The sequence below is a fragment of the Pyxicephalus adspersus genome, chromosome 9, assembly GCF_032062135.1.
Source record: "Pyxicephalus adspersus chromosome 9, UCB_Pads_2.0, whole genome shotgun sequence".
In the NCBI taxonomy this organism is placed as follows: Eukaryota; Metazoa; Chordata; class Amphibia; order Anura; family Pyxicephalidae; genus Pyxicephalus; species Pyxicephalus adspersus.
In genome coordinates this window covers 33284592-33309995 of record NC_092866.1, presented here as the reverse complement: position 1 = coordinate 33309995, position 25404 = coordinate 33284592, and the positions used below count along the sequence as shown (strand labels likewise).

Below are 25404 nucleotides of genomic sequence, written 5' to 3'. Positions count from 1 at the left end.
AATTATCCACCTGCTTGTTTGTAAACTTAGTGTTCTAGATTTAGGATAATAATATATCTTCCAGACTTTGCATCCTGGGATCATTTGAACCTATTATGCGATTGTTAGTACTCATAATAACCTATCATATGAACGTAGGTGTTTTATACTTATTTGAAATATTAATGATTATGGTTGGCTTATAAATATTTACCATTCTGCAATGTGATTGAGATCTAAAAAAGAAATATGATACATGTGAGTAGAAAAATATACAAACATAATTTAGCACTCGACTTGTTAATCCTGGTATATCCAGTGTTCCTTTTTAGGATCAATTTACCTTAACGTCAAGGAAGTCTCTTTACTAATCTTATGTATCCTGTCATTACTATTATATACGAATATGTACATACATATAGAGCATACCCTATATCATCATATAAATATTATGTATATAGGTACTTTCCTATTATTTTTGAAACATGACTGTTTTGTTTTTTACAAACAGCCTCTGTTTCAAAATCCCTTGAAGAAGCCTTTTCAGGCGAAATGCGTCAGAAACCAAGACGAAACTGGGAAAAACGTTTTTGTGACCAGGTGTGATTTTACTAACATGGGTGAAATACAAATCAACTAGTTCAGAAGCACTATATCTAATTGAGGAAACTGTACTGTACTTCTTTATTTACTAGAGTTGTCATATTTTGTGAAATTAAAATATATTTGTTTTTACAATAGTTTTGCCTAAAAAAGCCTATCTTTTCTCTACTTTCTTTAACAAACTATCAGGTTGATAATTAAAACTTGTGTATAGAAACACAGATGGACAGAATACCAGTTGCATAGTCTAAATGTGCTTGTCCTTGAAGACAAAAGTATAGTTGTTGTAGAAAAGAGATGGTGTATGCATGAAAAGATATCATCCTTTACACAACCCTTTACCTGTCTAAAGTAGATAAATAGTTTTTAGATTCTTACCTACACATGAGCGGTTATTGGATGCCAGCTGAAATCCCGGCTCACACTGACATGTGAAAGATCCAGGAGAATTAACACAACGATGTTGACAGTATCTGTATCTGCATTCATCAATGTCTGCAATAGTAGTAAGACTAAAACATTAGAGCAACCTAACCAATTCAGCCAGGTGATTGTAGCTCAACAAACAATTGACATCAAACTGTGTGACTTAAAAAAGAAACTTGTTCTTGTAACGCTGATAATGTTTCACAGCTCTCCAAACGATTCATCAGTTTTGCAAGTGTAGGCAAAACCCCAGAATTTATATACACACAGCATGAATACCTTTAGAGTAAACTTCAATTAAATCACAATGTGGAAACCTTGTAAGAAAGCTGCAAAGAGCAGAGAAAGTAGCTGACAGTCATTGCAATATAATTGGTCATACTTGCCTACACACTCATTTCCAATCTTCCTGTAGCCATCTGGACACTTACAGTGGAAGCTGCCCGGTATGTTTACACATTCCTGGCTGGGCAGACAGTCATCTATTTCATGGGCGCACTCATCTACATCTGTCAAAATAGTACAACATTGTGTTGATGGCAAATTTTGATCCTTATGGGCTTTTCTTTGCTTAAAATGTCTGAAATTGCTGTTTGGATGAAATGTAGACAAAATTATATTTGACTATTAATGTGTGTTAATACTTTTAATGTATTTTTATCTATAGGTTTGTCATTATTGTAAATGTATTCTAGTAAAACGCAACAAAATATTTACCATCTGAATGCAATACAGAACTAGCTATATATCATTCTATGTCACAGATGGTAAGCATATTTATGTATCTTGAGAATTCAGCTATAAATGTTTGATTAAAATTCCGGCCTTTACACAATAATTGTAAACCTAAATCCTCCTTGAGACATAACTCCAAAAAAAGTCCTATTTCAAGCACAGCAAAATTTATGTTTTTAACATGTATTCAACACAAACAATGCCTAACTTTTCTTACTTCAGTACACAGAGAGATATTACAACTGCATTAGAACAATATCTATGATCGTTGCCCGTTCTGATGTTGTACCTTAACTCCTTCACTCTTTGTATTTATAAAGCACAATTATAGCAATATCACTATGCTGTGTAAATGGCACAGAAGAAAGGGGGCAAGGGAACAGAACACCGAAACTGGCATTGATCATAGACACCCTTCAGATGCAGTGGATGCTGGAAGTGTAGTTTCCCTCTGTCCATATTAGGAGCACTCAGCAGCTGAAGGACAATATGTATCTCTGTTGTTATTGAAAAGGGTTTTTGAGGTTTCTAAAAATAGAACATTATGCTTAGTCACACCTCCCTTACCTACACAAGTACCCAGTCCTTGAGAATCAGGGTGGTACCCATTTGGGCAAGGGTTGTTTCTTTGATCGGTTCCAGCACCATTATGAGAGCTTCCAGCTGGCCCAGAATCAGGGTGGGAGTCACTTATCACAGAGGCTGAACGAGGGAGGCAAAGATAACCTCCATAATGGTTGATGCACTTCATTTCACCTTTGCAAGCATCAGGGATTGTCAAACATTCGTTGATATCTGCAGAATTTGTAAATAAAATTTTTAATAGCAGTGGAGCAAAAAAAAAAAACTTTACCAATCATAGACCAGGAATCCATAGCTACAAAGCAGATGCCTTATTGATGCTTGCTATAAAGACTGTGACATCAAGTGGTGATAGCAAAATATACTACTGTCTTGTAGGACAGGAGGCCTGAATTTTGTATTTGTTGCATACATTTAAAGGTCTTGTCTCTCCCCTAGCCTTTGTTAGTTTGTACAGTCAAAGGGTACACAATAGACAGATGACCTCTCCTTTCTGACACTCTGGTTTTTCTCTAATACACAGCTCAACAAAAAACATTTTTTTTCACTTGCCAAGGATTTTTCAATATATTTAGTGTATTTCAGGTCTAGAATCCAGAAATTACATTAGTTTCATTGAATTGGCTCTAGTTCTTGTGATACAGGAATCGGAATAGGCGATTTTACCAACAGCAAATGTCAACACAGCATATTATCAATCTTTATTTACACCAATGTTTAGCATTTTATATATTAAATGTATCATTATTAATTAATTAATATATTATTAGTTTTCATGAAACTTGCATTTGCCTTTTTATCCATTTTCTTTTTTTTTCTTTTTTTTTTTTTTTACAGAAATATGAGTTTTTTAAGAAGTTGTTTAAATGACCCTAATATATTTTGCTACATTTGTGGTGAATATTCTCAGCAAAAACAGAGAAGAAACATTACAGAATTTGTGAAACAAGCATATCTTGCATATTTTGGTATTAAACTGGGGGACCAAGATTTAGTGGAAAAATGGAAAACTTTGAAATTTGGTGTACCTATGGTATGGCAAGAGCTCAAAAATTATTATAATGATTGTATTTTTGTGCTGTGAATGTAAAAGGTTTCAATTGGGGCAGGGTCCTCTCCTCCTGTATCACTGTCTGTATTAGTCTGTCATTTGCAATCCCTATTTAATGTACAGCGCTGCGTAATATGTTGGCGCTATATAAATCCTGTTTAATAATAATAATAATAATAATAATAATTGTTACAAGAAAAACAAGTGGGAGTACCCTGATTTGGAATCAGCAATACGACCTGTGTCCCATGGTGCTGATGTTCCCATACCAGTGTTCAGTACACTCCTTGACATTCCTGTATTCGACATGGAGTGTAATCCAGGAGTTAGCAGTGGAAGTGAATATGAAGGAAAAGTTTCACCAAAACAGCAGTTCTCCCAAGAAGAGCTCAATGATTTATTACGTGACCTAGGTCTGTCAAAACAAGCATATGAACTTTTTGCATCCAGGCTAAAAGAACAGAACTGTCTGTGACTGGAAGTTAAAATAACGGTTTTAGGACAAAAGAGGTGACACTCCTACCATATTTCAGTGAAGAAGGAGACTGTGTACTGTTGTACCATCCCTGGACTACTAGCCCATGTGGGAGTACCAGAATACCGAGCAGAAGACTGGTGGCTTTTCATAGACAGTTCCACTTGAAGTTTGAAATCTGTTTTACTGCATAATGGCAACTGCTATGCATCAATTTCAATTGGTCACTCAACAAAACGTAAAGAAGAATATGAAAATATCCAAATGATTCTACAAAAGCTTTGCTATCATGAACACTAATGGTCCATATGTGTTGATTAAAAAATGGTGAACTTTCTACTTGGCATGGGAAAACATGAAAAAAGGTGCAGCCAACATCATTAATGAGCTAATGGTTAACAACGAAAAATCATTCTCCCTCCACTACACATAAAGTTGGGATTAATGAAGCACTTTGTTAGAGCTCTGAACAAGGACGGTGATTGCGTCAAATACATCAAGGTATAAAGGTGATGGAAAAAAGGTATCAGGGCAGATGGGATAGACACATGATGACTACTGCTGGAGCCTTCAATGTGATTCTCACAGTCATCAGAATAAAAGGAAATACATACAAATATACAAATAGAATTTTTCAATGACTTCTTTGTGATTAGTTTTGTAAATATACTTAATATAGAATAAATTGATATTAGGTATTTCAAAAATATAATTTTGTATAGGTAGGCATATCTCGTTTTGCTTAATTTTCATGTTTCATTAGTTTTCCATGAGGTTAATATTAAGGTCATTATTCCAAAAACTACAGCCAATCTAGCAAAACCATTACCATGTTTGGAATCTGTGCATCAAACATAATCTAAAAATCAACAAAATTATTCCTGACAACACAGAGGCTGGTAGTGTAATATTGACTGTGACATTAGAGGAGTAATTATGAAATGTCATCTACCATACTGGCATATATGAACATCACAATATTTATTACAGATTCAAAATGCTGGCTTTAACTACAAAACCAAATGTAACATCCTGAAATCCACTATGACATCATACTATTATTTGTATCATTAAAATAATGAGTGACATTACTGACTTTGCAGTACAGACTCTTACAGACTGTACAGACTGTGTCAATAACGATGCTTTAGATAATCATATTGCAATGTGTTACATAGCTTACCTTTACAATGCTGCCTCTCTGAATCCCACTCATACCCGTCTGTGCATTCCTAAAAAAATCAGGAGAAAAAACATCACTGAAATTCGAGGCACCTGCTGCTGTTGCCTCCAATGGTATTATCTCCAGTTCCTGGCTGTGTAAATAACATCTGGGAATTACTATAAATGACACAACAGACACGGCTAGCAAAATGCAGGCACAAAATGTAAAATGACACCTGCAGATATTCTGTGATGTATTGCTACATTATATTTACTATAAACCTTATCAGAAAAATAGAAAGTATAGATTTAAACATATTCTTGATATATACAGAGAAAGTTTGTGGAGCACCACCAAACAATGGGACTTTTCAGGCCAACATTTACCAAATTTAGCCAATCACACAACAAATCCACAGGACCTAATGAGGCAGTATCAAAGGGAGTTATCTACATTTCAATATATGTTTTTTGTTAACATGGAAGGAAGCTGTCATTCATTAAATGTTGATTATAGACAAGTATCCTGCTGTAACTAAGTGCATCCAGGCTTGGAGGAGTGTATATGACTGATATACTTGAATCACCTTTCTAATGGTTATAATACCCACCGCCATTATTACTTAAGAAAAAGGCATCAAAGTTCTGGACAATATGAGATAAGATATTTGAGACTCACAACATCAACTAGTTATCATCTTGAAAATCTTTTGCTGCTGTCCCATCTATTCCCAAATTATCTATTTGAGGAGGGTCTACATGTCAGCATACATCAGATCTTCTTATTTTATCTAAAGAAGCAGATTTATTTCTGTAGAAAAAATTGGGCGTATCCTCAGTGCAAACCCCAATAGAAGGTTCTGTAGTATATATACATATATTGTTTTATGTTTGATTTTAATGATATTTAATAAAATAGGTTTGTGATTTCTAAAAATTTGTTGTTTTTATAATAATTTTGGGCAAATTGAACCAATTAAAAAAAAATCTATCTAGTAGTGTGTGTGCATGCGTGCGTGCCTGTCTCTGTGTCTTTGGTGTGTTATACTGGTAGGTATAACTGATTTAACAGGCCTATAGCAGATAAAAACCTTCCTGCTCCATAGGGGGTATATAGCTAAGGGGGGGACATAGGGTGTGTGGGACTTCTATAAAGAGATCACAGCTTCCCACAGAGTCCCATTTTGCAGCTGCTGGGATGGTCAGGCTACAGACTGCTTTATAATGAAAACAAACACTAAGGCCTAGAACACATGAGCAGATCCACTTCCAATATTGTGCTCAACCAACCAAATCATTATTCTGAGACCTAAAAAACATTTTGTATCATAGCCCCCCAAAAAATGTACTATTGCTTTTTTTATTACATTTAAAAAATATATTTTATATATTATTATAAATTATTATTTAGGTTACACATTCTCAGCGACAAATAATGTGAGTTGTACAAAACTATATAGAGTAAAGAAAATAGGGAGCTGTCACACAATTTACAGAGAACTGACTAAAAAGAAAAATACATTTATTATATAGTCTATGCATCAAGAAGAACAAAAAGGCTCTCAAATGCAATTCATCATGTTTTTGTATAATATAAAACATAGCCCTAGGAGCCCACAGAAAAACTGGCCACATACAAACATGCCTTTTCCACCGGCTTTGACCAAGTTTTGGTTGTACAACAATGAAAACATGGCATAACATGTTAAGTTTGCTTTGTTTCAGAACTTTTCAGGCTTTGACACATGGCAAAACAGCATGTTGTGTCTAAATTAGGCTAAAGAAAAGCAAAGCTGATGCATCATGGACACTGCCCAATTATTTTCAATGTAATTCTTTTGCAATGTGTTTCAGCTGTTCATACATAACTGTTTTAAGTGTTCCTGAAGCATTGCAGATTAAGCCCTAATGTTTTTATTTTACAGATGGCCACATGCCAATCTATTATATATATTTCAAAATGGTTTATCACTTCCATAAAAAATGAGCATGAGCAAGAGCAGAGAATGTGCAAAATGTAGACTGATGTTGACATATGCAAACCACCCTGGTAACACTAAAATAGTTACATAACATCAGAATTGTTTCAAACTGGTTCCCCAATATTTACAAAGGGCAAACACAAAATAGAAAATAAGTGGTCAGTGTTTCTTTACAGGAGAAGAAACCTTACAATAAACCAACTCTTAAACAGACCCTAGACATTGCTTTATTTAGCAAAATAAACACTCTAAAAGATTTTTTTCTAGCTAAGCATTTGTTTTGGCAAAATGTCAGTAAAGACAAAACTTATGACCCCCGGCTCCATAACTTACATTATTTTGTCTAGTATAAATCTACCCTGACAGCACTTGCTGACAAACTTGTCCTGAGTAAAATACAAACTAATGGTCTGACTTGCTCACAATATTATCTAAGCTACTGATCCATAATTAGCATTATGCCAGTGAAAACAGATTGATTTTGTGACCTACATACTTTTGCTTCATTAGTGACTACAAAGTAATACATTTGAAAACCATTTTTGGCTATTCTAGCCCTATTACCACTAAAAGGTAAGCTCAAAAAAGAGATATACGGTGTCTTACGTCTTACCTGCCTGTTCATAAACCTGAGTGGAATGTACCATAAACTGCATGTCTATCCTCATAAAAAAGCAAACGATTTGCAGTTATCATTATCTGAGTTTAAAGTCAAACCAACCCAAAATTAGGCAAAGGCAATAGCAAGCAAAGTAAGCAAGTAAAAACAAACAATATAGAAGTAGTACAGTACAGAACTTAGCAACTGGAAGAGTAAATTGTATATGACAGTGTGACACCCGAAGTAGTAAGCACAATAGATGGCAGGCCAAACTTTCCAACATCCCTAAATTTCTAACCCTCAAAAATGTTTGAAAAATAAATATTGTTTTTTTTTTTTTTATGTGGTCTTAATAAAATTTGGGTAAAAATAATGTAAGTATGAATAATGTCATTTATTACTGCATAAAAAGTCCCATTCATGCTTTTTGGTTGTTTATGTTTAATTGATCAAGGAATGTGGCAGTAGTTGATTGATTAACCAGATGATTAAACAAACCTTTATAGATACTATAATGTACTTCCTAAATGCCTGCTGAAGCCTAATAAAGCTACCACCAGCATTCTTATTAGGCATAACAGTCTACCCAATATAGAATATTCCAGTCTCTGGTAGATGCGCTGAGACTCAACTGGTGAGATCTCTGTGCTTATGTGTCTGTAGCTATACTCCTAATGTGGCTATTATAAGGTGGGATCTCACAATCCCTGCTTGATTTCTTTTTGCGTAGGCTGGTCCTCTATTCCCAGGCTGCATACACAAGTGCAATAATTTATTAATCTTAATAATATTCTTTAATAATCTTTAATAATCTTTCACAATTCTTTCCAATTGCATGATACATGAACGAGTGCTGTACATACAGCACCGTTCTGCTTCATGGAGAGGGGACAGGGAGAACGCTGCTTCCATTAAGATCGTCCATCATCCATGGATCAGCTAGGGCGGTCGTTCGGACGATGAACGACGGGCGCTGTACACACGTCAGATTCTCATCCGATATCGACCCTGAGCCAATTATCAGACAAGGACCAATTGCAAGTGTATACATACAAAGTGTTCCTGAACTCTGGAAAACTTTTACAAACAAAAGCTATAGGTGAGCTTCCCTCACAACAGTTAAAGATGTTTATATAAATGATACTTACTGAGGTTGAAATAACACACATCTACAAAATGAAATTATTGAAATGAACAGTGTTGATCAATGTTTCATAATGACCCAACAATGTATGGTACTGTAGATATAACAGTTTTTCTGATGTGTATTGTAGTAATTCTTAGAATATGGGTTATTAAATACTGAAATGTTCTACAGATCTCTGACTACCACAGCATAACAATACCAAAATATTGCATGTTTTGATTTATATAAATCTATGTTAAAGTAGTATGTTTTTATTCTGAAAAAGGTACAAAAAGTGATGGCAAGCAGCTTTCTTTTTTTAAATTTTAGTTTATGTTTTTTCATACAAACTTCACAATGTTTATTCACTTCCAAAGTCTAATTCTGGATCATCAATGTAGTGTGATTTCATGTAGTAGGTCTCCCTCCGTATACCTTGGGAAGTTCCAGGGAGCCATCAAAAAGTGAATCATCAGAATACTAGTGTGAAATAACCTTCATAGTAGTAGCTCTCCTCTGTCTCTTTCTCTTCCAGGCAGAAAAAAACCCAGCATGCAAAATGCATCCCTGTAGGAACTAACCTTGGTGTCTGATGTCTTTCAGAGTACTGTGTAAACTGTGATAAGGCAGCACAATGCCCTTTAGCTTTTCAGCAAGGGATGGGGAGACAGGAAATATTATGAATGGCCACATGCAAACATGTAAATAAAAGCACAGAACTGATTTCATTTCACACAAAAATCATATTTGTACACAAATCAAAATGTATACATTTCTTATGCAATCTGATGTTTATTGCTAACATTCACTTTAACTTACGAGGTACATTTTATTACCCAGTGAGCTTATTTAAAGTAATTTGTGTTGGAAAGTAATCTATATACATATTACTATACTGACTATATCAGTTTCTGACGGGTGTAGTCGTAAAAAAAAGAAGAGGGGACACGGTAATAGTGAAGGCTATCCATGGCGAGCGTGCATCCTTGTTTGCATCCCGCGTGCCTATTCCTGAAAAAAAAGGGGGGCGCGGCGTGCCCACACATGCCCACCCCACTACACTCCTAGTTACTGATATGTTTACATATACACAAACCTGTAGAGGGGTTAGGATTTCATGTTTATACATTTGTAGTTGTAAGAAAGGAAAAAAGATTACCGTAAAGGTGTTGGGCTCCTCATTCTCTTGTTGTAAACTGGGAACCAGAAAGACACCGATTATCAGGTAGCAGGATAGCCTCATCTATGGAAAATGATAGGGCAGTATAGTAATTGATAGTGTGATGCTGAATGTATTTGCCTTACACACAAACATAGGAAGATTGAGTTGCTTTGTTCATGGTTGTCAGGTAATTTGTGGACTGAACCAGCACCGATAAGATATGTTGGGCTGCATATACCCATGCACACACCTGTGACTTTACAACAGCTTCACAAACGACATAATGTTGTCAGATCCAACAAAGCATTCTGCTCTGAAATTACTCCATCAAATACTCATTGCCTTGTAAGTTGGTCATCTTATTACAGTGTGCATTAAAAGCTGCAGCAAATCAAACAGAGCCTCCATATTCCCTGGCTGATGGACATACAGTGTCATCTAGCCCCTTCTGCTCCTTTCTAACTGCCTCCTTTTATTTAACATTTGTTTCATTCAATAATTGAAACTTAAAATCCTATTGGTCTCTCATCAAAATCTCATAATATATGACTATAGGTAGGATAATTGTTCTGTTTGCTAACCCCAACACTATCTACTGTAAGGCTCTATCTGTTACAAAGCAGAATAAAAAAATTAAGGTTCTACATTCTCATGGTAATCTGCATATTTACAGGTAATGAAGATTTCAAAAACGACTTAAAAATTGGTTATAATAAAAAAATAAGTTCGTAATTTTTTCAAGCAGTTAAACCCCCTAGTTTTATAAATACTATGCGTGGGCAAACAATTGTTCCAAACTGCAAACAGTAGAGTTGGTTATGGATACTAGAGAGCAGTCGTATATGCACAAGTAATCCCCCTAATAAACTCACAATGCCATTTTGGCCAGTTTCTTCCCTAACAGTAGTACTCTATTCAGCACAAGCACTCCTGTTAAAGCCAATGGAGGAGGAAGAGGGACCTGTATGCAGAGACTTGAGAATTTAGGGGGGAAAATAGAAATCAGTAATATATATTTTAAGTTGCCACATTGTTTTGTTCTTAAAAAACTCCTAAGGCTTCCTGGAGGAGAATATAGCTCATAATCTAGTATAGAATGACAAACATAGACAGTAAAAAGGAAATATTAAAGACTACTCTAAAAATGTTTCCTTCCAATATTACACTAAATTGGGGGTGTTAAGACAATAGGAACCTCATAAAAAACAACTTTATACTTTAATACTTGCCATTACAGTACATTTTTTACCATTTTGTTTTTAAATCAGAGAAACACTACAGATCACATTTGTGTTAAAGCTGCCATGATACTTGAAATGTGAATACCAGTTGTATGTTCATTCATACAAATGGGCTTCAAAGTACCATGTTACTAAATAATGGAGAGAAAGACAATCAGACAGGAAATTTCTAATTACTCACAGTTCTTATTTGTCCGCCTGTTGATTATGTTTCTGTTTGCAGTTGTCTTGCAAGTTGTTTTAATTTCTTCTGTTTTTCCTCCCTCTTGTATATTAACACTCCCTTCTTCTATGTTCTCTCCTGTATTAAATGTCTCCCTTGCTCACTTCCTTTTTGTATGGCTTTCCCCTCCTTCTCTTACACTGTGCCAGGGACTGTCTCCTTTCCTTGCCCCGCTTTTTCAATCTCACACACTCTCTTTCCTCTCTGATTCTAGAACCACGTCCCACTCTGTCTTTCAGTGTTTCTCCTCTCCCTACTTCTATCTCGGTCTCCCTTTCTCCAAATTCCTGACTTTCTGCCAATCCCTCCCTACTTTCCAGTAAAATTCCCCCCACACCTGGTTTTACTTAAACGCAGACACACAGCTCTTTCATGTTCAGCTGTTCACCCCCATCTGGGTCCCCACCCCTTACACACCCCTAGAGACATGTGTCACAACTCCTTCCCTGGAGATCCCTAGGACTCTTAATATTGTGAGACCTCTTCTTGTAAAGACCACCTTGCAAGCTGGAGCATCTTGAACTCTCAAAAATCTTTTCTCCTACCCATCATATCATATAACTCACCTCCCGCAACATTTATGTGACCTCTAGTGTACCTCTTTTCACACATTCAGCACACAAGGCCTAATGCAATAGTTTGGAATTAGTTACATAATTTGAAAAAAAAATAATTGTAACAATACTGTTTTTTTATAATAGTCATTTTCACTCACTTTAACTTGTCTTCGAATTTTAGGACTAAAATCATATTAATAAATCCTCATGGTAAAGCAAAGCAACACACATAAGTACTTCTTACATAGAGAGGTGAAATTCATTGGTCACAAAAGTTTTTTGAGAGAAGTTTAAATGCTACCACCACTACATTTTAGCAATGCACTTTACATGTATTTGTGGCTGTTTTGTCATGCATTTTAAAAAGCATGTTGCCAGTGCACCAGAAAAACTCACAGCACTGGTCATTCATATGAACAGGCTGCTCAAATATAAAAATGTGAACACTAACAGCAACGTGCAGTAAAACAGATGAGAATTATGACATGCACTTATGGCAGTTCACGCTATAAACATTCTAAACTGTATCCTTTACTGCAAAAATATATGTATAGTAAAAAAGCAAAAGTTGTTTTATATTAAACTAATTTATAATAACTAAATAACTAAAGGTACACAAAAATAAAATGCAAATGTGCAATTAGGAGTTTAAGAGACTTTGCATCTAACACTATTTTAATTTCTTTTGTGTAATCTGCCTGTGGCAAATGGGGCGAAGGCAATGCACATGTGTACATGCATAGGAGTGGCTTCCCAATGTCTGAAAAGAAAAGATTCCAGACCCCATAGCAGAGGTGGTGAAGTCATTAGACTGTAAGTATGGATGCAATTCATTCAGCAAACATAAGCAATTATTTTAGCAAAGCTTAGTAGAACATATTTTTATTTAACCCCCCCCCCCCCCTAGCGTTCTATTTCTGTCAGTTTTTTGATGCAAAAAGTGATCCTTTTTTTTGCATTTTTGGTAAAGAAATAAAGGAAAACCAAATTGTTAATTAAAGCTGAATTTTAAGCTGATTTAGAAACCATTAGAAAAGTGATGTGCTCTTATAATCTGTCTTCTCTGGAGATACATAAACCGCTGTTTAATTGCCTTGGTTGTTCCTTCAAATCCTATCATAAGCCAAAATTGTTTTGCAGTTTTGGATAAAGTATGACAAGGTTAGAAATACACAGGAAATTACGGATACTCCAAAGCATTGCCACTGCCTTGGTTAATCCGTCTGGCAGATCTGCATGAATCACTAAACTCATTCACATATTTTTGATATTCTTTCAAAAAGCCTTCTGTTTTCATTACATATCTTATTTTAGACCCAGTGACATCAATTTTATTATTGTGTGATTCTCTGTGCAATGCAGCTGTGCTCTTTAAAGCTTCCTGAAATCATATCAGCACCCTGCCTTATCCAAACTGCTCTAAATTATATCCATATGTGATGCAGAGCCTGCGTGACGGACAGGCTTGAAATCCAATAAATAAAACATGACACTGTATGTCCATCAGCCAGGAAATATGGAGGCTCTATTTGACTTTCTGCAACTTTTAATGCACACTGTAAGATGACTGTGTGCTTCAGTTTACAAGTCAATCTGAGTATTTGTATTGTAAATATTACTGAGTAATACAAGTATTTGAGTGAGTAATTTCAGTGAACGAGAGGAGCTTGAGAAAGATGAGGGGCCCTTTCACACCTTTGTGCTAAAAAATGTATGTTTTTAATGTGTTTTCTTCCTGGACAAAAAAGTACTAAAGGATACAACAAGCAAGCTATTTTAAAAACTCAATGCACTGATTTGGATGATTTCTTAGATTGTAATAGTAACTAAAATGCCTGTGGGGCCATTGTTATTATCTAGGGTTGCTTCAGTTGGTCAGGTCTAGATTCAGCAAGCCTATGTGCCCAAAATTAGGTCAGCTGACTACCTGAATATACCATAAGGGACGTTTTTTGTCAATTTGAAAAAAAAAAAAAAGATGTCTTCCCTGATGGCATGGGCACATTTCAAGATGGCAATGCTTAGGATTCATCAGGGTAAAATTGTTAAAAGAGTGATTCAAGGAGCACAATACATTTTCACTCTAAGATTGGCCACTACAAGTTCAAGACTTTATCTCAATAAGATTTTCAGGATGTGTTGGAGAAGATTCAGTGTTTCAACTCCTCTAATATCAATACAAGAACTTGGCGAAACATTAATGTAACTCGGGATGAAAATAAATGTTGTAACATTGTAAAAGCTGAGCAAACTAATACCATGGCAAATGCATGCCGCAATGAAAGCTAAAGGCAGTCCAACAAAATATTAGCCTGTGACTTTTTTGCGGCTATACAGTGAATTTTTTATGTGCTTTTAGCATGACATGATTGTGTTTTTTAACCTACATAAAATGAAAAGGAATTATAGGGGCCTAAAGGCATAGTTTGAGTATTTATTTTTAGGATAACAACTGGGTCATTAGTACCCAGTTCTACCAAAATCATCTACACTAAAGCATACGAACAATCATCTCATGATAACGAAACGCTATGTAAAATATCTTGTTATACTAGTAACAGTAAATGCAGAATACAACATTCACAAGGGGTTAGGAGGGTCAGATTACTGCCATCTTTTAACTTAATGCCATCAGATCAGAGTAGACTTCAGGTTGGGTATTAACTTTAAAATGAAGCTACCCTGTGCATTTTATAGTGCAAAAAATGCCTTGAACAAACAACAGGCAGCTCCATCATTTTCTGTCAAACAGATGTATTTTATGAGATGGCTCCTGGGGCTGTATATGTATGGAATAGGTCCCACTTGATATAAATTTTACTTCCTGACCACCTCAAAAAAAAAATTAACTATTTGAGAGGCATTTATTATATATTAAAAAGTTGGAAAATGTACATAAAAAGAACTGGTGGCATGAATTGCAAAGCAGTTCTTTCCCCACTTATTTATCACATTCTTTTATGTCAAGGCACCACAATAGACTTTTTTATCCACTTTAATTATATTTTAATTCCAGCAATAAATATTCTACGGCAGCTTATTTTTCTGTTTAACTACAGTGAAATTCTTTTTTGTTTTGGATAGAAATACTAAGAATATAAATATATAATTTACCTTGCTGTAACACATGCAGCAGTACAAACCTACCAGATTATATAGGCTTTTCCCATTTTACAAGTGAAGATTTTTTTTTATCACTGCTGGAATTCTGGAAAATCCCCCAAATGGGAATACGGACAGTTTGAAGGTGCAGGTTCTATAGATGTTACTTTTATCCTGGTTGTACTTACTAGAAATCAATGAATCTGCAAAAAGCACACAGCCAGCAAAGTCACAATTGTGCCAACTCACATCCTGCACGTTTGTTCCAGGTCTGTAAGCCGGATCAGTATGACAACCCCATAGCCTTTACATTTCAAAACATAAATGGTGCTCCCACATCTTCCACATTCCCTTTAAAGTAACCATTAGACTATTCATTTTGGCATAGTTGCAGAAGTTCCTGCATTGCACTAGCATTTCATAGATTAAAATTATTATTATTAGACAGTATTTATATAGCACCAACATATTACGCAGTGCTGTACTTAACACAGGGGTTGCAAATGACAGACAGATACAAACAATGACACAAGAGGAGAGGACCCTGCTCTGTAGAGCTTACAATTTAAGAGCAACCAGGAATAATTTTTAGGTAAATTTTTAGGTAAATCCCTATATACCCTAGGGAGCTAAAGAAAGGGACACAAAGGAATTCTAGGCATTCAGGGTCAGCTACCAGAGAATCCCAATATAGCTCAACCTAAACAAAAATCAAACAGAATATTGATATAGGAACATTAACCACAAGGCATGGGGCTGGTGACAGCAGGTGATCTTAACAAATGCGTAGCCAGGCTGGGTGGTCTGACAACAGCACAGTTGTCATTCTATAAAATGACTAGAGAAAAAGTGGAGCTTGAGATTGTGATAATCTGTTATCTACATTAAGAGATGGAGGTATACAAAAAGCAAAACAGAAAACCGATATTGGGAAAACATTAAAGAAGCCCATTGTGTAGATGTCAGGCACATATTCTGTCAATATGACCAGTGGTGTCCTATTTGTTTGTCAGGGTCTCATTGGAAGAGCAAACCCCCCCTCAAAGCAACGCTCAACCCAAGTGTGTATTGTTTCAGTAATGGGTGTATATGTTTTGTATAAAGTACAAAAATTCACAACAGCTATAGCAGATTTATAGTGAATATAAAACACTAAAATCTCATACAAGCAGTTGCATGTTAAAATAGGTGTAAACTATTTTCAATCTATTTAAACCTACAGCTTTCACCAAAATAATAATTTTTAAACCTGCAATAAAGATCCTTGCTTTACTATTTCATATTATGGGGTGATCCTTAATTCCCAATTGTGACAAAGAATTTTCACCTTGTTACAAGAATCCCTGAATGGAATAAAGAATGCACAGGCATGGTCCGCTGTTGTCACTATCAACGAGACAGTTTGGAGTATGTGCAGCAGATGTTGGAGGAAGTGTATAATAAAAGAAAATAGGTGGTGATCAGCAGCACTAAAATGAAAAATGTATAAAAAATTAAATAAGAACTATTGGCACACCAGTGGCAATTGCTTTTAATGTACAGCGACTGTTGTCTGAATACGTTTTAGATCTGCATTTTGGATTTTGTTGAAACATGGACAGAACAGTGAGGTTAGTGTGCTTACCTTGGCAGTGTGGATTTTTGATTTTTTTATGGATGTTATCTGCATTGCACAAGTTTTGTATATTCAAACCATGTTTGTATGAGGTCCATCAGTAGTCTTATGACTCCGATAGTGCCTAAAGCCCAACGGCAGGCTGAGAATCATTTTTCCTGAAGCAACCTGCTTAAAAAAAAAAAAAAAAAAATATATATATATATATATATATAAAGCTGTATGTGTGTGTGTATATATATATATAAATATATATATATATATATATATAAAGCTGTATATATAACGTTTTTTCAAGTGCATTCAGTCTAGATGCTTGGCATCACAGGTCAGCTTTTTTTTTCCCCCCTTATACTGTCAGAAGGAACCTGAGTTCTGCAGAGAGAAGTGCCATGTAATGATGTGGTACAACTCTTTTCATTCCTTGATATCCTGGGTTTGCAGTGATAGTAAAATACCTTAAAATGTTATTTAACACCCCCTAGCGTTCTAATTCCGTCCAAATTTCCATGCAAAAATTGTTACATTTTTTTTTGCATGAAAATTTATTTTACATTGTAGGCTATAATTCTTAGGCATAACTCATTGAAATATGTCCAGTATTTAATAATAAACTTTAAATAAAAAAAACAAAAATCTGTAAAAAAAAATAAAACAAATAGTTAAACATGTAATGTAAGTGTACAGTAGAATATATAATTATATATATATATTTAATGAAAATTTCTTTGTATTGGACTCAATACAGCTATTTTGTATTGAATCCAATACAAAATTAATTGAATTTTCCGCCGATCCGCCCGCCTACACCGATGTCACCGGGAAACCCCGGAGATTGTCTCTCCATTGCACAGCTGGAGATCGGAGGAGCAGGACGTGTCCCTAGGGACCAGCAGGACGACCAGGGATGACAACGGAGCAAGGCAAGTGGGTTTTTTTTTTTAGGTTAAAGCTACCCCGAGTGTGACTCGGGATTACCGCTATTTGCAGGTAAAATCCACCCCGAGTCACACTCAGGATTACCGCTAGGAGGGTTAAGTAGTGCACTAAAAAGTCTTTCTTTTTTTCTTGATTTACCCTGAAAACAGCAGTGAACTTCCTGGTGAGTGTGCTCTGGTAGTCTGTGATCTAAATGAAATACTGAAATTCACAGATTTGAAGATACTACCACTGTGCTGCTCATTGTTGCTCCTCCATGCACGATGATCTGACACAAGAAAGCAAAACCTTGCCTATACCAGGATGGCCATCTACACAGACACAATAGAGAACAGAAGGCAAATCAATGGGAGAAAACAGTTCCTCATCTCCTTCATATACCATCGCCTTCATTCGACTGTGCGTACACTCTCTGGTAAATTTGCAGACATGGGTACATGGGAGGATATATTGGGTCCAACACTGGATGCCAATGAGTGGTCAGAGACTTGTGAAGCAGCGCACAAAAGCTCAATTTGTACGCTATACAAGGAAAATTTATATAAAATTATTTTTCGATGGTACCATACTCCAGGTGTTCCCTAGCACGGATCCAGTTTGTTGGCACTGCGAAGCACATAGGGGTACTCTCGAACACATTTTTGGGTTTTGCCCTATCATCCAAAACTACTGGAAAAAATTCAACCAATTATTCTCAGATAGAGCCAAGCAACAGGTAACACTAGATTCTCTTACTCATCTGTTAGGACTACCTTTCACGAACCTTCCTAAATTTACCCATAAACTCCTTTCCCACATTCTGGTGGCAGATCGCACACTGATTCCCACTTAGTGGAAAGCTACCTTACCTCCTTCATGGAGGATCTAAATAAGCAAATCCAGGATGTTCGCTTGAGTATCTAAGTATCAAGAATAAGGTTGACAAATTTGAATGAACGTGGGAGAGCTGGGATACTTATTACTTGCAGAAACTGCTTTGAGAACTTTACTCCCCACCGCAGCTCACCTACCCTCCCCCCCAAGTGGCCCTGCTAACGAGTTTTTCAGCTAATTTTTATTTCAAGGTTTATGGGACATGGCTAACGAATATAGACTCAGCTAATGAATGTGTGATTAAAAAAAAAAAAAGATAGAAGCAAGACACCTGATAACATACTGCATGAATATACATAAATGTTTATACCGTTGTAGTCACTATAAACAAACTATACTTTACTTTCTATTGGGTACTTTAAGTGGTATTTGTCTATATGTTATAAAATTGTTCATATGTGATGGAAATGCTGATTTATTTTTTATGACACATTTAGACTACATCTAGTAACGGAGTCAAAGCGCAGTAACCCCTGAGGAAGCCCAGAGTGGGTGAAACGTGTCGGATCCACAAGCTGCACGTAGGCCACTGCGTTCATTATCGGACTTGTGGTAGATACACACCTGTGTGTGTGCACTTATTAGGTTCTACATATGACTAGCACCCTACCTGATTGCTCAGTACAGGATAAACTGCATGATCCTTTATTATGTGTCCATGTACTATGTATTCTATGAGACTGAATCACTAAATACAGTTGAACGTTTGCCAAAAAAAAACTCAGCTGTTTTGTATTTTTCTTAAATACACAGGTTACTGATTAGATCAAGGATTTGCACTTTTTTTCCTTTTTTTATTTGCTATATGATTATTACTTTTGGAATAAGTCCGTATCTTATTTTGATTGTATTTTTTTTTGTTTTTTCCCCTTTATATTTATATATTTGTATCTTTAAAATTTGTTTAATAAAAAAAAAAAATACATTTTTCATTTACATTTACCTTATCTGAAAACTACTCCAAACTTCATCTACCAACTTTTATTGAAAAGGTATTTCACCAAAAATGCAATTGAATGTTTTCCTTTTTGCATTGTTGAATACATCAACTTGTAAAACACTTTCTCAATGTCTAGTCAGAGCGTGGCTAAGATTTGTGTGGCATTGCTAGTGTGTATTCAGGTTACAGTACATCACATCATACTTTTCATAAATCAAAAAAATGGAGAAAACAAATTTTAAGAACTATAGTAAAATGTGTGGAAATAATCCTTTAGATAATTGGATAGTGTAGTAGAGGTGCAAAGACAATGTCTCCTTCCTTTATTTAGAATTGAGTGGTCCTGTGAACCGCAAGAACACTTCAGAGAGAAATGTCTTAAAGTTTTTAATTTTTTATTTAAAAAAAAAAGGAAAAAAACATATTACATGTTCTTTATTTAAATATATACACATCAACAGTTACAGGAATGGGACACAGATAATGTGAGGTACGGTTGCCTATTCTTAAAATAAACCTGCACTAAGAGAAATATGTGGGCTGCCATTGCCACCTAAAATATTAATTTTCTGTCTGTCTTGTTTATCCAATACTTTAATACTTTTTTAAATTAAAGCCTAAACACATGACTTCATTCTGCCTCTGCATGCTCCATGTGTATTTTGGGGTGGGGGTAAGGAAATACCAAAGCCAAACCATTAAATTTATCACTGACAGCCTAAATTTATCTCTCAGCACAGATTTCCTTTCATTATGATGCCTAGTTATGTGAATACAGGAGCATTATTTGTGTATATAACCATGAATAACTTGTTTCTTCAGTTGTGATACATTTTTAGGAGACAGCTTTGTAAGGTACCCATGTATCTCTCCCACAGAGGCTGTTGTCTAGATAGAAAAAACAGAACAAAGAAAAGCCTTTAAACAAACCTATATTAAAAAAAAAATGAAAGCTCATACAAATTATTTATATTCCATACTGTAAATACAAGTGAATAGAACAGCTGAAAACATAATGGGTTCTTTAAATGTAAATTGTGAATGGATCGGCGCAAAGTCCTTTGACAATAGCCAACACATTATTGGGTAGTATCTTAAAATAAGTATATAAGAATTTCAGATATAAACTCTCGATGTCAGATTGATACAAATATTATTAGAAAATGCAGGTTTTGTTCATTTTTTAATCTTGATCCAAATACATTGCAGATAAAGTAAAAAGAAAACTAAAAGACCTGGCAGGACATGTACAATTGTTTGTCAGCACTCCTACCAGGGAAGAAAGGCATAAGTAATGAGAGTTGTGAAAGATAACAGGATGTTACAGTGACAGTGGGGAGACCAATAAAATACTCACTTGAAGGCGTCAAGAGCATGAGCAGATGCTGTGTACTGAGTAAGAAACAGTTGAACATTCGAAAAAGACCAGTTAGCAGCTTTACAAGGCTCAATAAACTGCAGAAAGTAAAAGAAAGGAAGAGAGAACTGTTATATATTACAAGGGTACAGCTTATAACCTAAAAAAATCCACTTAGATAGATGTATGTATTACTAACACAAACAGATCTTGGAAGGGGAAAAATATGAAAGCTACAATTGCAGATATTTCATTTAAAGAGGGCTAAATGTGTCTGCAACTACACAAAGCAGTCTCTAACTTTAAAAAAAACTAGAATCCTTAAACTTTGGTGGTGTTTTTACCAAGGCAATTGCCTATAACACAAAAAGTTTTATAAAAAAACAGTTTTCAGGGTGATATATATTCCTAATTAAGGGTAATAATATAACATGATATTGGAGAACACAAGGTTTTTTTTTAGCATACCAATGCTGAAGGTAAAACAGATGTAATTTCTAAATGGATGACATTGGGCCTACCAGTGTATCTTAAACAACTGCCATTTTTTCTTTCAAAATATATTTTTCCATTTTTGCATCTTAGATCTCCTTTAGGGTTTTTGTGGTCAATTTCTGTCTACATGCTTGCAGTTTAGTAGAATCTGCATGCCATTTCCTGAGCAGGGCTTCCTGGTAGTGACAATGGCAGAGGGTGTCTGCCCAATGTGCACTGGCACGATTGCTAATAGTCTCCTCTAGCAGTCTAGAGAGACGGGAAAAAAAAACACTGTCAACCTATAGCAAAAGTGATTGCAAAAAGATCATAATAAATGGAAAGTGTAATTGTATGTATTAATAATAAAGATCATATAGGATTTTAGAGTGTTTGGCTTATTATAAAAATAAAAAGTTATTAAATAACCACACAAAATTTAGCACAAACACCTGAAGTAAAAATACACATTTTAAACATTAAAGATTGTGATACAGATAAGGACAGTGTAAGTAACAGGAAATGTGTTTTTACCTTTTCCACAAGATCAATGAAGAAATCCCTTACATCCTTATTATGAGTGAGGCTGGTTCCAATATTCACCAAAGCCCGAGAGAGTGTCTGTAAAACAGAGTTGTAGACATTGGGCCTGATTTATTAAAGTTCTCCAAGATTAAACTAACGGGTCTGTAGTTACCTGGTAATGACTTTGCTCCCTTTTTGAAGATAGGAACCACATTGGCCTTAGGCCAATTCATCGGTACCTTACCAGTGACTAAAGAGTCTCCTAACCCCCCTAGCGGTAATCCCGAGTGTGACTCGGGGTGCCTTTTACTTGCAAAAAGCGGTAATCCTGAGTCACACTCGGGGTAACTTTAAGAGCCCCCCTTACCTTTGCCCCACGCTCAAGCTGAGTAATCTGCTTTTAAATACCACCCAGGTCCCGGCCACGCTGCTGCCCGCATCTCCAGAGAGATGCAAAGCACAATGCAGGACTTCTGCATTGTGCTTCACATCTCACTACAGATGCCAGCAGCAATAGCAAAATCCGGGGGTGCTGGCATCTGCAGTGAGATGTGAAGCACAATGCAAAAGTCCTGCATTGTGCTTTGCATCTCTCTGGAGATGTGAGCAGCAGCTCCAGCGTCTGTGTGCCTGTGTGAGCAGGCAGGGAAATCTCCACTCGCATCACCCCGGAGGATGAGTCATCTTCTGGGTGATGTGAGTGGTGATGTATTGGGGGTGTGTCAGGGAGGGAAATTTAAAAGCAGATTACAATGTAATCTGCTTTTAAATGGTTTTTACAGTACAAAAACACCACACAACATGAAAGAAAAATAAAAGTACATTTTTAAATTATATTATAATTTATGATTATAATATAATAAATAAATATAATTATCATACCTGGGAGTTAATCCTAAGAATTACAAGCCCACAATATAAACAAAAATTTCTATGCAAAACAAATAGGATCACTTTTTGCATAAAAAAACTGACAGTATTAGAACGCTAGGGGGGTTAAAATTAGAAATAATGGCTTTGAAATAACTGAGGTCAACTCTTTGAGGACACGTGGATGTAATCCATCAGGTCCTGGTGCTTTGTCAACCTTAATTTTTCTCGGCTGTTTGAAAAATTTTTTTTTGGGTTTGCCTTACTTTACAATCAGTCTTTCATTTTGAAGTTTTGCACATTTTATCTCCTTTTTACATCTTGTTATATTCTTTATAGGTTTCAAATGATGAAGGTGATCATTTTTATATTTTTGGAATGCCCTTTTCTTGTTCCATATGGCTTTTTTTTAACATCAGCTGTAAGCCACATTGGTTTTAATTTTAGCCTCCTAAATGTATTACCCATTGGAATATATTTTTCAGTTTGCTTTTGTAGAACAGACCTGAAACATTCCCATTTCTGTTCTGTGTTCTTTGAGGACAATATTGTCTCCCAGTCCAAGTCACAAAGAGCCGCCCTTGCTCTCTTAAAATTTGCGCTCTTAAAATTAAATGTTTTTATCTTTCCTGTTTTTGCTTCCGGTTTACAGCTAACATTAAATGAAATCATATTATGGTCACTGCTGCCCAGATTCTCTTTTATTTGCACATTTGTTATAAGCTCTGAATTGTTAGAAAGAACTAGGTCCAGCAGAGTATCATTTCTAGTTGGGACTTCTATAAACTGTACCATAAAATTATCTTGTATTAAATTCACAAGTTTCCTCCCTTTTGCTGTTCCTGTAGTGTCATTACTCCAGTCAACGTCAGGGTAGTTAAAATCTCCCATGATTAAAACACTTCCACTTTTTGCTGCTTTTTCTACCTTTGCTAGTAGTGGATTTTCAAATTCTTCCTTAGCACTGGGGGGCCTATAAGCAGACTCCAATCATTAACTGTGTGGTATTCAACCCCACATGCAACTCCACCCATAATGCCTCAACCTCATCGTTTGTTCCATCCGCAATTTCTTCTTTCACATTGACGTTTAGATCACTTCTCACATTGAGACAGACACCAACACCCTTTCGTTTGACTCTGTCTTTACGAAAGAGAGTATACCCAGGAATATTGACAGTCCAGTCATGTGAAGAACAAAGCCAGGATTCAGCAATGCCAACTAAGTCATAATTCTCTTCACTCATTAAGGCTTCCAACTCCCCTATCTTGTTTGCTAGACTTCTAGCATTGATGAACAGGCTCTTTAAACCATTGCTGCTTTTTCCATCCTTGTTTGCCAAATTATTTTGTTTTTCAGTATAACTAGTACTGCACAATCCAATGTTTGTTTGTAACATGGGAAGCTCCTTACAATTATCCATAATCTTCCCCCCTATCCCCAACTATCCCCAATCCACCCTCCACTAGCATCCAACCCCTGGCTAACCTTTCTGCCACCTTTTTTTTTGACTGTCCCAACCCCCTCTGTCCTAGTTTAAATATCCCTCCACAATTCGCCTAAATCTTTCCCCTAGCACAGCAGACCCCCTTTCATTTAGGTGCAAACCATCCCCGGCATACAGGTTGTACCCTAATGAAAAGTCAGCCCAGTGCTCTATGCACCCAAACCTTTCCCTTCTACACCAGGACTTAAGCCATGCGTTTAGCTGCTTAAGCTCCTTTTGCCTTTCCTGTGTTGCGCATGGCACAAGCAATATTCCAGAGAACATAGTCTTGGAGGTCTTTTTCTTCAACTTGAAACCTAGTCCGCTAAACTGATTTTTAAGGATCCTCCATCTTCCATTTATGTTGTCATTGGTTCCAACATGGACCAAGACAGCTGGGTTCTGTCCAGCCCTTCCCAGTAATGTGTCCACTTGGTCCACCACATGCCGAACCCTGGCACCAGAAAGACAGCAAACCATTCGGTTGAAGGGATCTGGGCGACAAACTATTCTATCAGTCCTCCTGATGATAGAATCCCCTATGACAACCAATTGTCTTTTCCTTCCTGCGTTTCCCTCTCTCTCACAGCTACTAGATGTGCTGCTCTCCCGGCTGTTAGGGGTAGCAGTAACATTTAGAGTTGCCACCACTGGGTCTGCCACCTGCACATCTTCACATAACTTTGCAAACATGTTGGGGTGCTCAAACCAAGGGCTGGCCTTCTTTTCTGGGTGCCCCTACCACTCCCTCTAGTTACATTAACCCAACTACCTACATGCTCATCCTGATTAACCTCTCCACCCTCCACATGTAAGCTATTAACTGCCTGCTCAGTGAGCAGGAGACCCCTCTCAAGGTGATCCAGTGATTTGAGAGTTGCAATGCGCTTCTCCAGCTCTCAAATGTGAGATACCAGAAAGGCGACTTACATCTATCACAGTGGTATTCACCTAGGAGCTGTTGCTCCATTCGTGCATACATGTGACAGACTGTGCACTGAACCAAGCTTTTCACCTTGCTACCACTCATCTTCCCAGTAACAATATTTGTTTGTTTACAAGGAATTATAAATGTTTACCTACAGTTTGTGGTTATTATAAGGGTTTAACTCCTGTTTTTTCTAACTCCACTTGATTAAAAGTCCACTTGTTTCACAAGCCAAACAAGCTCAAAATGAGTGCCACAGGAACCTAAATCACCTGTGAAGCGTTGACCACTCCCCCTTGTAGGTCAGCAAGGAAAAAAAAAGCTGTTAAAACAAAACTGACAGGAGTCAGTTTTCCTACACTGAGCCAAAAGAGATGTTGATCTCATG

General features: G+C 36.2%; 2 protein-coding genes and 1 long non-coding RNA gene across 4 annotated transcripts in view; all 3 read right to left on the bottom strand.

The window, feature by feature from the left end:
• Positions 1-11767, bottom strand: part of EFEMP2 (EGF containing fibulin extracellular matrix protein 2) — a 56909-nt gene extending 45142 nt beyond the window's left edge. Inside the window, exons 1-6 of the mRNA XM_072421310.1 lie at positions 11309-11767; positions 9884-9967; positions 5035-5083; positions 2311-2538; positions 1395-1517; positions 961-1077 (exon numbers count right to left, since the gene is read on the bottom strand). Of these exons, the coding sequence (XP_072277411.1) occupies positions 961-1077; positions 1395-1517; positions 2311-2538; positions 5035-5083; positions 9884-9967 (601 nt within the window). The 5' untranslated portion in view covers positions 11309-11767. The remainder of the gene's footprint in view (positions 1-960; positions 1078-1394; positions 1518-2310; positions 2539-5034; positions 5084-9883; positions 9968-11308) is intronic.
• LOC140337598 (uncharacterized) overlaps positions 1-25404 on the bottom strand; it is a 402692-nt gene that overhangs the window by 249575 nt on the left and 127713 nt on the right. The gene's annotated exons all lie outside the window — the stretch shown is intronic.
• FIBP (FGF1 intracellular binding protein) overlaps positions 19761-25404 on the bottom strand; it is a 45399-nt gene continuing 39755 nt past the window's right edge. Inside the window, exons 9-11 of one of the 2 annotated variants that reach the window (XM_072421308.1) lie at positions 21742-21828; positions 20734-20831; positions 19761-20264 (exon numbers count right to left, since the gene is read on the bottom strand). In XM_072421308.1, coding sequence (XP_072277409.1) covers positions 20195-20264; positions 20734-20831; positions 21742-21828 — 255 coding nt within the window. In that variant the 3' untranslated portion in view covers positions 19761-20194. Of the gene's footprint in view, positions 20265-20733; positions 21478-21741; positions 21829-25404 lie in introns of those variants that run through there. The other variant, XM_072421309.1, reaches the window with a different exon arrangement.